General features: G+C 38.2%; 1 protein-coding gene across 1 annotated transcript; it reads left to right on the plus strand.

Moving 5' to 3' along the window:
• The first annotated feature begins 5,224 nt into the window (after window positions 1-5,224).
• Window positions 5,225-15,598, plus strand: OOSP3 (oocyte secreted protein family member 3). The gene is given in 6 exon segments (XM_069470640.1): window positions 5,225-5,297; window positions 7,054-7,199; window positions 13,052-13,149; window positions 14,601-14,629; window positions 14,632-14,753; window positions 15,518-15,598. Coding segments are annotated over 6 exon segments (549 nt in total).
• Window positions 15,599-16,134: the final 536 nt, after the last annotated feature.

The raw sequence follows: 16,134 nt of genomic DNA on the forward strand, positions 1-16,134 counted from the left end.
CTCTCCAACAGTGTTCTGGAGTGTTGAGGGCTTGGTTGGCTATTTATTGGGTGATGGGCAGAAGGCAATGAGAGCCCTTCCTCTGGTCTGCCTCAGCCTTTTTCACTTAAGCAAATATTGAGCAATGTCAGAAGGTGTGGTCAAGTGTATTTGTCCATGAAATGTGATAAGTCAGGAAGAAGACTTAAAAGGTATGGTTAGAGACAATGAGGAAATAATTTTACTTTGCTTATTGTCTTAAACCTTTCATATTTATTACTTGCTTTCAGCCCAATGAACATTTATTAGGTGAATAACTATTTTCAATAATGTTTCTTTTTCTTCATTTCACTTTATGTTTTATTTATGTCTCCTGAGGGATTAGATTTGATCAGGCAAGCACATACAACATATAAAAATGAAAATAGAAGTTGTAAGTTTGAAATCATAGCAGGCAGGATTGGGGAGCCTGGCACATGGGAGAATCTTTGGCATAGTGGTTTTGCAAAAAAATTTCAATATATTTAGGGGGTAAAAGTGCAGTTTTGTTACATGGATATACTGTATATCGGTGAGGTCTGTGCTTTTAGTGTATCCATCACCTTAATGGTATACATTGTACCAATAAGTAGTTTTTCATCCCTTATCCCCTCCTACCCTCCCACATTTGGAGTCTTCAATGTCTATTTTCCACTCTGTATGACCATGCATACCCATAGTTTAGCTCCCATTGTTTTAATTGGGTTCCCATTTGTCTTTTTATTAGTGAGCTGTAAGAGTTCCTTATATAAGCTCCTTATCAGATATATGATTTGCAAATATTCTTCATTCTGTGGGTTGCATTTTCTACCTGAATTCTTGAAATCACTGAATATAGTTGATTCTTCCTTCTAATTTGAGACACATTTTTCCCCTTGTCTTTGGTGACAACACCATCAACCTCCCCTAATTCTTCTCCCAGTTTTTTTTTTAACTCTTTTTTTATACTCATGTCCAGTCTTTTTTGAAACTTTAAATGTTATACAATCCTAGGGCTTTATACTAAGATATTATTATTTCTCATGCTACATACACTCTTTATCTATGTCCAAGCCTTCAAATATATTATTTCTCCAATCTTTCCTTCCGTCTTAGATTATCTTCTTGGTCCCAACTTATAGACAGGTGCATTCCCTGCACTTTTACTTGAATGTCTCAAAGCAATTTCAAAATCAGCATATTCAAACTTGAATTCTTAGTCTTCTATTGTAGACTTACTTACCACTGCTGACATCTTTGACATTTTAATAGATGTTTGACCTTAGGTAAGTCCTTTAACTTCTCTAAGTCTCAGTAAAATGTAGAAAATAATAGTTCTTAATGCTTAGGTTTTGGTGAGGAGTCAATGAGTTAATATATGGAGGGTGCTTAGAATAGTCTCTGGTGCATATAACGCCTGATACCTCTGTCGCCCTTGATCATTTATCTAATCAATCGCCACTGGCACATATTCCACCTTCTGGGACTGATCTGCTTCTCCCTGCCTTTACGTCTACTGTGGTCAAGATTACCATAATTTCCTGTATCACTAAAATAACTTCCAAATTTGTGTATCAGCATTCACTTGTACCCTTCTCTGAGCCATTCTCCACCCAACTCCTAGAGCAGCATTTCTCAAACTCGGTCTATACATAGACCACATTTAAAGAAAAGGAATTCTCAAGGGACACAGTTTGAATTACATTGCCTTAAGACTTTTCATCTATGCAAATGGAAATTTTGAATTTTCTTGGCAACAAAGATATGTTGTTATCACGCTGAGGTTTTAAAAAAAATTTAAAATCCTCATTCCTGGTTAAACCCTTGAAGGCTTCTATTGTATTTTGAATAAAACTTCAGACTTTAAATGTGATCTCTAAGAACCTGTATCTTTTGGCCCTTTTCTACCTCTCAAATGTTATCTCACTGTCCTGTACATTGTACTACAGCTTCAGTTTTTCAATTCTTCTAATATGCCAAGTTCCTTCCTGCCACAGGGCTTTTTGTACATGTGGTTTTTTTATAGCCTAAGATGTGAGAAATGACCACCTAAAGACCGAATTGAGCCAAATTAGGAGTCTTTATTAGCTGGCCAGCGACCACCCCTGTTCTGGGAAAGTCCAGAGACAGAGAATGGCCCCGATCTTAAAGTAGGCAGGGGTTATATACCTTCACCACTAACAATACTAACAATACACATACAGCTAAGAATATGTTGATTACAATAATTCATAAGCAAGCAAATTTACAGAAGCAAATAGCATCCATTAAATCAAGGAACATTTCCTTGAGGAACATCCAAGGAACATTTTTCCAAGGAACTGCCAAGCGTAGTACAATGTAACCATACACACCTAATGATTTTAAACAATCACTTACAAGTTAATCACTGTATAAATTTTTTTCTCTGTTATTCATGTATTCTTCTCTACTTCACACAACAGTGAGTCCGTACACAAGATGGCTGCACTAGCCTGCATACAAGATGGCTTCTCTTAAGCTCATAAAACTATAGTGAGTACTGCACTTCATCACAGTTTTCCTCTGCTGCACTGTTGCTATCAGATGGTGCTGCTTCCTGCCCTCTTTCAGCTTAAATGCTACTTTCTCAGGGATGCTCTCTTTGCACTCTCAGACCTGGTTATCCCCCCTGTTAGCCATTCTCTTGATACTCTGTATTTTCCTTTGTAGCACTTATGAGAATTGCAATTACTTTTTTGCAACATTATTTCTTAACTGTGTACGTTTAATGTTTGTCTCCCTGCCAGTCTGTGAGTTCCTCAAAGGCAAAGGCAAAGATAAGTCTTTTTTTTTTTTTTTTTTGAAACATGGTCTTGCTCTGTTGCCTGGGCTAAAGTGCCATGGCATCAGCCTAGCTCACAGAAACCTCAAACTCCTGGGCTTAAGCAATCCTTCTGCCTCAACCTCCCGAGTAGCTGGGACTACAGGCATGTGCCACCATGCCCGGCTAATTTTTTATGTATATATTTTTAGTTGTCCAGTTAATTTCTTTCTATTTTTTAGTAGAGATGGGGTCTCGCTCTTGCTCAGGCTGGTCTCAAACTCCTGAGCTCAAGCGATCCTCCTGCCTCGGCCTCCCAGAGTGCTAGGATTACAGGCGTGAGCCACCGCACCTGGCCGATAAGTCTTTCTTGTTCACTGTTGTGTCCCACCCTGCACCAGGCACCATGCACCATGCTTATTACATAAAAGGTTGTCAGATATTTGTGGGAAGGAACCTCACATCATTAAGCCAAATGATAAATTAATAATGTGTATTGGTAGAAAATCTCATTAGATAAATATTAGAAATTTATGCTGGAACAAACTGGAAAAAAAAGTAACTGATTGAGCCAGCCTGAGCAAGAGCGGGACTCCCGTCTCTACCAAAAACAGAAAAAAAAAAAAAAAAAAAAAATAGCTGGGCATGGTGGCGCATGCCTATAGTCCCAGCTACTGAGGCAGGAGGATCGCTTGAGCCCAGGAGTTTGAGGTTGCTGTGAGTGAGGCTGATGCTAGGGCACTCACGGGGTAACAGAGTGAGACTCTGTCTCAAAAATAAATAAATAAATAAATAAAAATAAAGTAGTGATTGAGGTGGTTTCCACTGGGTTTGAGAGTGAGTTGGGGATTTAAACATCTGGGTTTGAAGTCAAAATGGCCCCATTGTTAAGCATGTTAGAATCATCTACTCAGCATTTCTTTATCTAATCAAGCAGATCTGCGTTGAGATAATCTATACTCCTTAGCTCTCTACATGCTGATAAGTGAGAGCTACCTAATTTTAGTTGTTTGCCTGACTCACTGAATTGGGGAGTGAAGGTTTTTTTCCTTCTTATGGAAAGGCTTTGGTCAGACTATTGATTCTGGAACTTGGCACAATGGCATGCTGGTTGGAATGGTCTCTGTTTTCTTTTAGGTCATTCCAGATCCTCAAAAGACAATAACTCATAGCACAGATAAATATTTTGCAAGGTTTATATTTTAACACATATTGGAAATCTCAGGAGAATATATGATAGAGGATATGATTTGGATTCATTGTTTTATTTCTTATTAATCCAGCAAAGATGCCATTTAATGAGTAGCCCCAGGCATATCTGATTTCTTGTTTAAAATCATGATCCTACAGTTCATATCAAAGGATGCTGAGATTTATAATGTTGGTGGTTTTCAAAAAAACCAAAACAAAACAAAAACAAAAACCCAAAAGTGTTTGATATAACATAGATGAGAGTGAAATGAAACTAACTGAAGGAGAACTGGAGATGTGCCTCACTCCCTCCCCTATCAGAAATCCTGAGGACTTCTGCTCAGGGTTTCTCAAAGTATGAGCCTTCAGGAATCACCTGAGGGCAATCGTTAAAAATGCAGGTTCCTGGGCCCTGCCCCACTGAGTTAACTCAGGGAATTTGGATTTTTGACAAGACCCTGCAGTGACTCATCTGCACTCTTAAATGTCCAGCTACAACAGATCTCATTGGACTGGACTGGGGCTAGGACACCTGTATTTTTAAATTGTCTTCCGGATAATTTTGAAAATTTAGGTTTGGGAGCCATCGAAATAGGTACTCACTGAAGTGACAATGTCTGAATCAGTAGTTCTTGAAGTATGGTCCTGGGGCCAGCAGCACCAGCAGCATCTGGAAACTTTCAGAAATATAAATTCTTGGCCCTCCCCACCCCCCAGCCCTGAATAGTAATCTCAGGGGCATGGTCCAGCTAGCTGTGTTTTCACAAGCCCTGCAGGTGATTCTGATGCTGCTGAAGTTTGAAAATCACTGGTTTAAACATCCCCCTGAATATCAATTCAGTAAACATGTGTTGACACTCCCTGAATGTTCTGTTCTTCTAGGAATTTTGGAGGGCCTGGAGAAATCAAAGCTTTGCTAATAGCACTTTATTCGCACTCCTGATTTTGGCACTGAAGTGATCAGGAGAATGTCAAGTTTCAGCAGGTAGGAAGAAATCTTTCTCTGAATGTAGAAATGATGGCTTTTACAAAGTTTTTACTTTGTTCTTTAGACTTTCCAGATTTTCCAAACATCAAGCAATTTAGATCAGCAAAAACCCAATACATTCCCGCAAAATACAAGCAATTGGCAAGGAGTTATTTATAAATGCAGTCAGCTGGGGGCATGGCATTGGGTATAAAAATTACCCAAAGTGAGGCAGCCGCTTCTAATTTCCTTTGTTTTTCAGGGATGATTAGTTGGAAGCTGACATCATGAAGGATTTTGTGGGGTTACAGTCATCTTTCTTTTTGTGTGTGCTTTTGGCTTTTTCTGAGCAAGAATCAGGTATGAGGGTGATTCTCGTGTTTTGTTTCAAGGTGTAGTTTCTTAGAGGTTACTGCGCCTTTTATTGTTTGCTATTTTGAGTAGAAGTGACTTGCCAATTTATTTTTTTGACTTCTGCTATCATGTTGTTTTCTCTCATTTGCCCTCCACCTTCCCTCAAAGCAAGTGATTTATCTAAGTGTATCCTTATGCTTGGGAAAGAGCTATTTTTTGTGCTTTCTTCTAAACGTAGGTGTTTTCTATTGTGTAGCTCTCCACGCTATTCACCCTACCTGTGGAAAGATATTTCTCTATTTAAGATTTCAGCTTGCTCTTCCATGTCCTACATGATCTCCTGCTCATAATCCAGCCATCTGCCTCAGTATCCCCTGGTGCCTCTTAAGTAATTGTGAGCTGGCTCTAAATCAGGCTGTCGAAAGAAAGCTCTTCGTTTTTCCTCTTCTCACTTCTTATTTGTCCTAAGTAATAAAGTTGTTAATATCTATTGTTTTATTTGCATTTCACTTACTTTGTCCATGTGTCCTACCTGCGCTTATTTTACAGTAGTCTTACCTAAACTACACGTTTGTTTTTTTTTTTTAAAGTGACTGGATAGAAATATGACATAGAAACTAAACGTAACATTTTGTTATTTCTAGTGTTTCCTTATCATGAAAATATAGTGAGGGATAGTTTTATCTGCAGGATATGTCTTTGCATATTTGTCTAAAAACTTCCTTTGGATATATTTCTGGTAGTAGAATTAGTGGGGCAGAGTGAGAAAATGCCATTGTAGCCGGGCAACTGTGGACAATGATTTGAGTTGCCACACGTGCCAGACGTGAGTAGGCCTTAGTCTAAGACTATCTTCCTTCTGCTTTACGGAAGGAAATAGGGTGGAGCAGAGCAGGTGCAGATCTTCGCCTTATCGGCAGGTCCAGCAGCTGCTCAAGGATACAGTTTCACTTGTCCCTTCACCCGTGTGGGGTTTATATGGCTTCCAGGGATGAGAGCCAGAAGCCACAGGAGCTGCAAATCCAGGGTTCCATGAGTCATGTATACCGTCCTAACCATGTGCAGACCCCAGGCCAGCACACCAGCCTGAGGCCCCTCCAGTCCAGGAGCAGCCCCACACAGGAAGTGAAGCAGAGACAAAACCCCACATTTAACTTAATGCTGTAGTTTCTAAGGAAACACGGCTCGGAAGAGACAGAGGTTGTCCCTAGATAGGCTTGCATGGGACCAATCTGATAAAAAGCCTTCATTCACAATTCTTACAATTCAATTTAAATGATCACATCACATCTCTGAAGGCTGTTATGGGGTAATTTTTTTTTTAAATAAAAGACTATGTTCAGTAACCTCTGTGCCCCTGAGCCCCCCATCTCTTGGGTTCTCTGTCAGGGTGTCGCCTGGAAGCTCAGGGGATCTCTGGCTCTTCTACAAGTGGCAGGCCTCACTGTCACCACCTCTCACTTTTTATCTACTCTGAATATTTGGCCCAGGACCCATGGACCGACCCTGGGTTGGCACTCACTCTTCCCCTGACCTTTCCATCTCTAGCGTGCTAGCTGGGGAACATCGCTGTCTAAGTCAGGCTTGATGGTCACACCGTGGGGGAAGAGATTTCTTTTTATTTATGTATTGTGTTATTTTTAAATGACAAGTAAAATTGTATATATTTATGGTATGGGGGAAAAAAAGGCTATGTTCAAACTTGGAATGTCCTCTGGCATAAAATTGCTATCTGAATCTTTACCTTTGGTTCTTTCAACAGTGTTCTGGGCTGTGGCTGAGCCAACCCTATTTGGTCAAGATCATTTTTGGCATTCTGATGAAGTATCTCTGAGAACTGGTTGTCTTGTAACTGAGAAGGGATATGTGTTTAATTGTCCTGTCACTGAATATGGGAGTCAGAAAGAGGTAAGAGCTATACCTATTTCAAATAATAAACTGACCCCCAGATCTTACCTCGCAGCGGCACTGTGTGTACAGTCAGTGCAAGATTGATGCAGCCAAGGCCAAAGAGGAAGAACTTGCTCATTTTATAACACTTGAGTTTGGTATTTTCAGGATAGGTATACCGACCAACGGGAACCTTGATTTGGCCATGAAGAGTTCATAGCCCATTAAGCAAGAAGAAAATTTGACATATATAGCATGACATTTCAAGCACTCATAAATCTTTTTTTAGTCCTTACATCTCTTAAAGTCTAGAAACACTGTGTAGAAGGCATTATTCCCAGTTTTCAGGTCATGCAGCTGCCCAACAGACATGTAACTGAAACTTACACATTGGTAAATTGGAATTGACATTTTTCCTTTGAAGAAGAAGGCAACGAGCTAAAGTGGACAGTAAGTTATAACAGAGGTAGGATTCACTAGAGGAATTCAGAAGAAAGAAACACCTGAGAAAATTTGATGGAGAGGTGAATATGATAGTATCTTGTTTTTCATTTTTACATCTCTGCCAGTGAATGAGATTGATCTATAAATATCCCTTCTCATATAATCCTTGTCAAGTTTTAGAACACTTTGGGTAAGATTGGAATTTGTGATCTTTGAATGCTTCATAGAAGTTGGTGCGAAAATCTCCTGTATCTCTTATTTTTCTCTGTGGCTGTGTAACTAGAACAAAGTTGAATCCAGGTGACTTGTCTAAAATAATAGAACCCAGGAACAGGAGAGGCAGGGAGTGAACCCATGTTTTCTGACAGCAACTTACAGACTATTCAACATTAACCTTTGGTGGAGGATGAAAAAGTGGTCTCTAGCATGCAGTGGTTTTATTAATATAATGTGAATTCAAAAGTAGTATATTGAGGAGAGGGAGTGGAGCAAGATGGCTGAATAGCAAGGAAACCTCCAGTGATTGTCCTCCTGCATGAACACCAAATTCAACAACTATCCATGCAGGCAAGCACCTTCAAAGAACCAAAAATCAGGTGAGTGATCAACTACCTGGTTTTAACCTTATAACGAGGAAAGAGGCACTGAGGAGGGCAGAAAAGACAATCTTGTGCTGCCTATGCCCTCCCTCCCCCATCCCCTGGGTAGTGCGGGGTCAGTGCTGAGTGGAGAGAGAATCTGGGTGCCCAGGGGAGGGACAAGGAAGTGATTGTGGGACTTTGCACAGAAACTCAGGGGTATCCTGGCACAGGGAAACACAGTACAGGGCAGAATTGTGCCAGTGCCCTGGGAGGGAGCATTTAGACCAGCCTGGTCAGAGGAGAGAGTGGCATGACATATTCAAGGTACTGAGGGAACAGAACCTTTACCCTAGAATATTATATCTTGCAAAAATATCCTTCAAATATGGGAGAAATAAAGACTTTCCCAGACAAACAAAAGCTGAGAGATTTCATCAACACCAGACCCGTCCTACAAGAAATACTAAAAGGAGGTTCTTCAGTCTGAAAGAAAAGGACGTTAATGAACAATAAGAAATCATTTGAACATATACAACTCACTGGTAGCAGTAAGTATACAAATCTAGAATACTCTACTGCTATAATTGTGATGTCTAAACCACTTATATCTTGAGTAGGAAGACTAAAAGACAAACCTATCTGAAATAACTACAACAACTTTCTGAGAGCAGAAAAAGATATGTGGGAAACAACACAAAGTTAAAAAGCAGGGGGAGGATGGAGTTAAAGTGTAAAATTTCTATTAGATTTTTCATAGCTTCCTTATTTGTTTGTAAACAGAATTGTTATATGTTTAAAATAATTGGTTATGAAATTTTTTTTACAAGCCTCATGGTAACCTCACATCAAAAAACCAACAGATACACAAAAAATGAAAAGCAAGAAATTAAAACATGCTACGAGAGAAAATCACTTTTAACAAAGGGAGACAGGAAGGAAGGAAGAGCGGACCACAAACCACCAGAAATTAAATAACAACATGGCAGTAGTAAATCCTTACCTATTAATAATAACATTGAATGTGAATGGACTAAACTCTTTAATCAAAAGACATAGGGTGTTTGAATGGATAAAAGAAAAACAAAAGCCAACTATATGTTGTCTGCAAGAAACATACTTCACCTATACAGACACACATAGACTGAAAATAAAGGGATGGAAAAAGATATTCCATGACAATAGGAACCAGGAAAGAGGAGTAGCTATACTTCTATCAGTATACAAGTTTTTGTGTGGGTGTGTGTTTTCAGTTGTATTAAATAAATACCTAGGAGTGGAATTTCTGTGTTACATGGTAACTCCATATTTGAATTTTTGAGGAAGTTCCAGATTGTTCCCAAAGTGACTTTCTCATTTACATGAAACAAGGGTTCTAATTTCTCCATGTCCTTGCCAAAACTTATTTTCTGTCTTTTTGATTCTAGTCATCTTGGAATGGGTGTGAAATGGTATCTCACTGTGGTTTTGATTTATATTTCCCTAATGATAATGATATTGAGAATCTTTTCATGTATGTATTGGCCATTTGTATATTGCTTTGAAAATGTCTATTTAGACCTTTTGTCCATTTTTAAATTGTATTATATCTTTTTGTTATTAAAATATAAGAATTCTTTATTCTGGATAGAAGTCCCTTACCAGATACATGGTTAACAAATATTTTCTCCCATTATGTGGCTTATCTTTTTAATTTACTTGATAGTGTCCTTTGAAGCATAAAATTTTTTAAATTTTGGAGTTCGGTTCATCTATTTTTTTGTTGTTGGTGTCATATCTAAGAAACAATCACCTAATCTAAGGTCAAGAAGGTTTATGACTATGTTTTCTTCTAAGACTTTTGTAGTTTTAGCTCTCTGAGTTAGCAATTTGAGTTAATTTTTATATATAATTTTTATAAGGGGAGGTAGGGCTCCACTTTTATTCTCCTGCATGGGGATACACAGTTGTTTCAGTATATACCCAGCACCATTTGTTAAAAAACAGATTCTTTCCCCATTGAATGGTCTTGCCACCCTTGTAGAGAATTAATTCACTCAAATGTGTGGGTTTATTTCTGGACTCTTTGATTCATTGATATGTCTACCTTTTATGCCAGTACCACACTGTAAGTTTTGAAACTGGGAAGTGTGAATCCTCCAACCTTGTTCTTCTGTTTTTCAAGACTGTTTTGGATGTTCTGTGCCCTTTGCATTCCCATATAAATTTTAAGATCAGTTAATTAATTTCTGCAAAAAGTGCTGTTGGGATTTTGATAGGGATTGCCTTATTTCTGAAGATCCATTTTGGGAGTATTGCCATATTAACTAGATTTAGTACTAAATCTTTCCAACCATGAACACAGATGTCTTTCCATTTATTTAGATCAATAATGTTTTGTAGTTTTCAATGTCCAAGTCTTATAATTTATTACAATCTTCATAAACTTTATTAAATTTGTTCCCATGTATTTTGTTTTTTTGATGCTATTGTAAATGAAATTGTTTTCTTTTATTTCTAGATTGTTCATTTGTAGTATTTAGAAATACAATTAATTTTTGTCTATTGATCTTGTATCCTGAAACATTAGCGAGTAAATTTTTTTTTTTTTTGAGACAGAGTCTCACTCTGTTGCCCAGGCTAGAGTGAGTGCCGTGGCGTCAGCCTAGCTCACAGCAACCTCAAACTCCTGGGCTCAAGGGATCCTACTGCCTCAGCCTCCCGAGTAGCTGGAATTAATTACAGGCATGCGCCACTATGCCTGGCTGATTTTTTCTATATATTTTCAGTTGTCCAGATAATTTCTTTCTATTTTTAGTAGAAATGGGGCCTTGCTCTTGCTCAGGCTGGTCTCGAACTCCTGAGCTCAAACGATTCAACCACCTCGGCCTCCCAGAGTGCTAGGATTATAGGCGTGAGCCACTGCGCCCGGCCTAGTGAGTAAATTTATTAGTTCTAATAGTTTTTTGGTGAATTTCTTATGATTTTCCATATATAAGATCATGTTGTCTGTGAACAAAGATAGTTTTACACCTTCCTTATCAATCTGGGCACTTCTTATCGTATTTTCTTGCCTTAATGCCCTGGCTAGAACCTCCAGTACAATATTGGATACAAATGGTAAGAGTGAATACCTTTGTGTTATTTCTGATTATAGGGGAACATTTTCAGTCTTTCTCTATTAAGTATGATGCTAGTTGTGGGATTTTCACAGATGCCCTTTATCAGGTTGAGAGAACATTATTTTACCTTTAGTTATTGAGTGTTTTTTTTTTTTTATCATGAATTGTATTGAATTTTACAATTTTTTTTCTGAATCTACTTAGATGATCATGTGAGTTTTGCCCTTTATTCTACTAATATGATGTATTACATTGATTTTTGTATGTGGAGCCAACATATCTCTTTCCTGGGATAAATTCCATTTAGTCACAGTGTATAACCCTTTCTCTATGCTGCTGAATTTGGTTCGCTAATATTTTGCTGAAGTTTTTTTGTGTCTACATTCATAAAGTATATTGATCTATAGTTTCTTTTTGTGATGTCTTTGGTTTTGGTATCAGGGTAATACTGGCATCATAGAATGAGTTGAGTAATGTTCCCTTTTCTTCTATTTCTTGAAAGAGTTTGTGAAGCACACCTGGTATTAATTCTTTTTTAAATGTTTGATAGAATTCACCAGTGAAGTCAGGTAGGGCCTGGTCTTTTCTTTGTGGGTAGTTTTTAGTTACTAATTCAGTCTCTTTACTTCTTGTAGGTCTATTCAGAGTGAACACATTCTGAGTCAAGTCAAATAACCAGAATTCTAGGAAAGATCAAATAATGACAATTCTCTGGAGAATGGAGATTTTGGGGAGCTCTAAACTAATCTGGTCTCTCCAGGTTCTGCTAGGATTGGTTTTCAGGGCTACTGTGGACTAGGGAGAGGGGAATAAGAATAGAGCAAGTTAAAGTGTCACAAAACTTATTGTTCTTACAGAGATTCCAACCATTTTTCTTGAATAAATGCTCCTGGAATTGTTGCAAGCCTTAGATTAATTTCCAGAGTTTTGAAAAAGTTGAATTTGATAATTTCTACCAATTTTTTTTGTTTGTTTTATGGAGAAGTAGATTTTTAGTGGTATTAGCTGTACTAGAAGTGACAATTGAATGAACATTTAATTAATATGAGAAGTAAGGAGCACATAGTATATATTTTCCACACTTCACATACAACTGATAGACTTGACTAAAACAATATATTCAAAAGCAACTATAACCAAGTTATTGTATGTTACCATTAATTCTCCTTGGAAACATTTTATTTCCATGAGGATATTTATTGTATAAATTAACAGGTTGAAAAATAGTAATTCAGTAAGACATTTTTATTAAAATGAGTAATAGAAAAACATATACTTAAATGTGTTTACAGAAGTTATCCTTGTGTTAAGATTATGGATATTTTTATTTGGCCATAACATTGTTTTATAATGTCTCCACAATGTGCATGCACAAACCTCTAATTGGTCTAATATTTTCAGAGACCTGAGACTCAGCACTGCAGTAATGTTTGAAGGCCAAGTCCCAGAAAAAATGCATTGATTAGAGGTTGTAGCCCTTGTTCCTGGCCTGGCAATTCAGGATTTCAAAAATTTCATAATTTGATTAATATTTCCACAAATGCTAACTGGTTGCACTTATAATCAAGAGCTTGGCATACTGTTTTCCTAATTTTTCTGTGGAAGCAGTCCCTTCGGGCTCTGTGCAGATAAACCTTAGTACAGTATAAGGAACTTACATCTTGACTTGACCTATTTCTTGTTCCAATTTCTTTAAAATTCCAGTGTGTCTTGGCATACTTCATAAAAGGTCTTTTAGTCCCATTAGTGTGTCTCATATGGAATGATTTTTTATTCCGCCCTCCACTGTAACACAATGCACAAAGGAGTCACTGGCAAAATTGCTTTGATGTGTATTGTATTCAGGTGAGTATAAGGAACCAGCTGGTTCACAGTGTACCTTCTAAGATGTACTTGTGAAAAGGAAAACATTTGGAAAATGAAGCTCAGCTTCGTTTGAAGCCTGGAGTGATGTTGGTGTGCAGGGCTCCTCTGTGCAATGAAATATTTATCTGTGCCATTTGGTCCTTGCAGATACTCTGCCCAGAACCCCCCGGACTCCCCCTTGCCATTTCCATGTGCCCCTCTCCTTGCTTGTGTGTGCTCAGCTTCTAATGACCCCAACTGGGCCTGGAAGTTTACAAAATGTTCCCCACTTCCACGATTGACTGATTTGGGAATATAAAAGCCCAGTTCTGTTGCTTGAGTCAGGGGCAAACTTGGAGGCAGGATTTAACTTTGGGGCTCTCTTGAAGGTCCTACTGAGGCCAGGACTCTGCCTTGGATAGCATACTTTTTTTTTTTTTTTTAATTTCCCTCCAGTTTTACCATCAGATCATATTCTTTTATTTTCCCATGATGCTTCTGGACAACTATCCATAAAAATACAGTTTTCTCCTGTTTCTTTGGGTCTTCATTTCTGAAGGTTCCTGTGTCATGTGAAACTTTTAAAAAACAGCATTCTGGCTTGCTGTCTTTACCCTTCATGTCCTGCTTCCCCGTTCCCTTGCTGGGAACATTTCTGTAATAAATCACCTGCACATACATCCCCTTGTCAAGTTCTGCTTTTGGGGAACCCAACTAAGACACGGTAAAATGGGTTAAATAGAGCTCAGAGGTGGTTGTACCCATGATCAAGTAGCTAGGAAATGGCAAGTCAGGACTTGAACGTGCCTTGTCACATAGTTGCCACCTGCAGATCAGGAGGTGCCTGGAGAAGTAGAAACAGTAGCCAGATTACTCAGTTTTCAGCTCTTTAAGGTCTTATTTAAAAAAAAAAACCATCTTGGCTTAAGCTGTTCTTTATTCTGTAGAAGACCTAACATTTTTCCATTTTGATAGCTTTTATAAATCCTATAAACTTTAATGGGCATAATTGTATTGAAAGATATTTTTTTAAAATAGCAATTTGGCTGTTTGCTCGATATAGATATTATGGCCCTATGGCTTTTGGGGAAACCTCCTAAACTTTATTATACCTTCAAGATGGATGGAAGAACGCAGTTAGCCTACTACTAGTTTACGAATGACAAGTTTTAAAAGATCCAGGACTCCCGCTTTACATTTGTGAGGGGTTGTCTTTGGGATTTGATAAAGCTTATCAGAGCTAACATTTTCTGTTTCAAATATATTCACGAATGGTGGCACATGAAAGGGTGGGGAAGGGTGTTAAGTCTAAAAAAAATCAAGTAGGAGCAGAGAGGTAGTGGTACATCTGCTGCTAAAATAGGCTGAACAAAAATGGGTTGAGCCAAAATGAGACTGACTGGTTTATATTTTGATCTAATGTGCAAATTTTCTCTTCTTTAAAATTGTAGCTCATCATGTTTGGAGACCACTCCAAGCACCACCAAAACAATCTTGCAAAGTTAAGAAATGATCCTCCGTCTACCATTTCTTATTCTCCCTGGAACGTAACCAACACTTCCCTGTTTGGATTGCTTCAGATTCTACGTTTTCAAGACTCCTTGGTGAGTGAGGATCCTGAGAATGGGCAACACATGGCAGTTTTCACATAGAAACTATTGTATGGCTATAAGGAGGGGTATAGCTTAAATCTCTGCTAATGGTTTTTGTTGTTGTTGTTGTTTAAATAGTATCTAGCCATGTGATGAATCTTAAATTACACGATAGTCCAGTTTAGAAAAAAAAAATGCCACTTCCATATGTCTATGTATGTTCTGGTGTTACTGGTAAGTCTTCGTTTATCCCAATTGTTGCATCAAATTAACTGAATCTCCAGTATGGTTTAAACATAATCTGAGTTGATAATTAAATTACTCACTTAATTTTATTTTTTATTTTTATAGATTTAGGGGGTATACGTACAGTTTTGTTACATGAACATATTGTCTAGTGGTGAGGTCTGGGCTTTTAGTATAGCCATCACCCAAATAGTATACATTGTACCCATTAAGTAATTTCTCACTCCTCACCACCCTTCCACCCTTCCGAGTCTCCAGTGCCCATTATTCCACTTTCTACGTCCACATGTACACATTATTTAGCTCCCACATAGAAGTGAGAACGTGTGAAAACCACTCACTGTAAATAGTGCTCAGCCACTTGGATAAAAGCTTCCAGGTATCTCAACTCCCACAACCTCTAATCCGTGGTGTATCGTAGATGCTCCAAATTCATTAGTCAACGTGTGAGTGAATGTGCTTTCTGTGCCAAGTTTGTCAGTGGTTACATTGCAAGCTTCTCATTCATTGTCTTTCTTTCTTCTCTGCAGGTAGAGCCATCCTCCCAGTCACTTCTACTTAATATGCCTCATCCGCTACTCCATGAGTACGCAAACATGGCTATGTTCTAGGGCATTCCGTGGCAATCCTGATAATTCTGTTGCTACAGCTTCCTTAAAATTTAATTTTTAAACCAATCACTATAGATTTTAGCACTTTTCTATGCCATTTTCCTAAGAGGATGTCTTGAAGTTAGGGTTTGGATAGTGCCCCTAGTGCTTCATATGTTTTTAAAAAGTGTTCCTTTTCAGCAAAGTGGCCGTGGTGCCCTTGCTTATTTCTTTGATGATAAGAAGATGTCTATGTATACTTTTTATGTGGAATTGATCTTACAAATAAAATGTGCTGTGCCTTTGGCTATACTTCTTGATGACCAAGTGATTACCTCAAAATAGGACCTAAGCTGAGCGGTAGGGATGGAAGTGTCACTGTCACCCACCCTGCTGCTAGTAGCACTTTTCTAACCTGTGTACAAGTTGTGTTAGACACAGAATAATCCCACATCGTTGGGAGTTTAATTCCTTTAAGAAAGACTTAGTAGCCATGGTGGAAATGAACACCATTGGATTGACAAGGAGACAGAGTAGAGAGTTTGATGACCTGCAGG

Source organism: Eulemur rufifrons, chromosome 6, assembly GCF_041146395.1.
Source record: "Eulemur rufifrons isolate Redbay chromosome 6, OSU_ERuf_1, whole genome shotgun sequence".
In the NCBI taxonomy this organism is placed as follows: domain Eukaryota; kingdom Metazoa; phylum Chordata; class Mammalia; order Primates; family Lemuridae; genus Eulemur; species Eulemur rufifrons.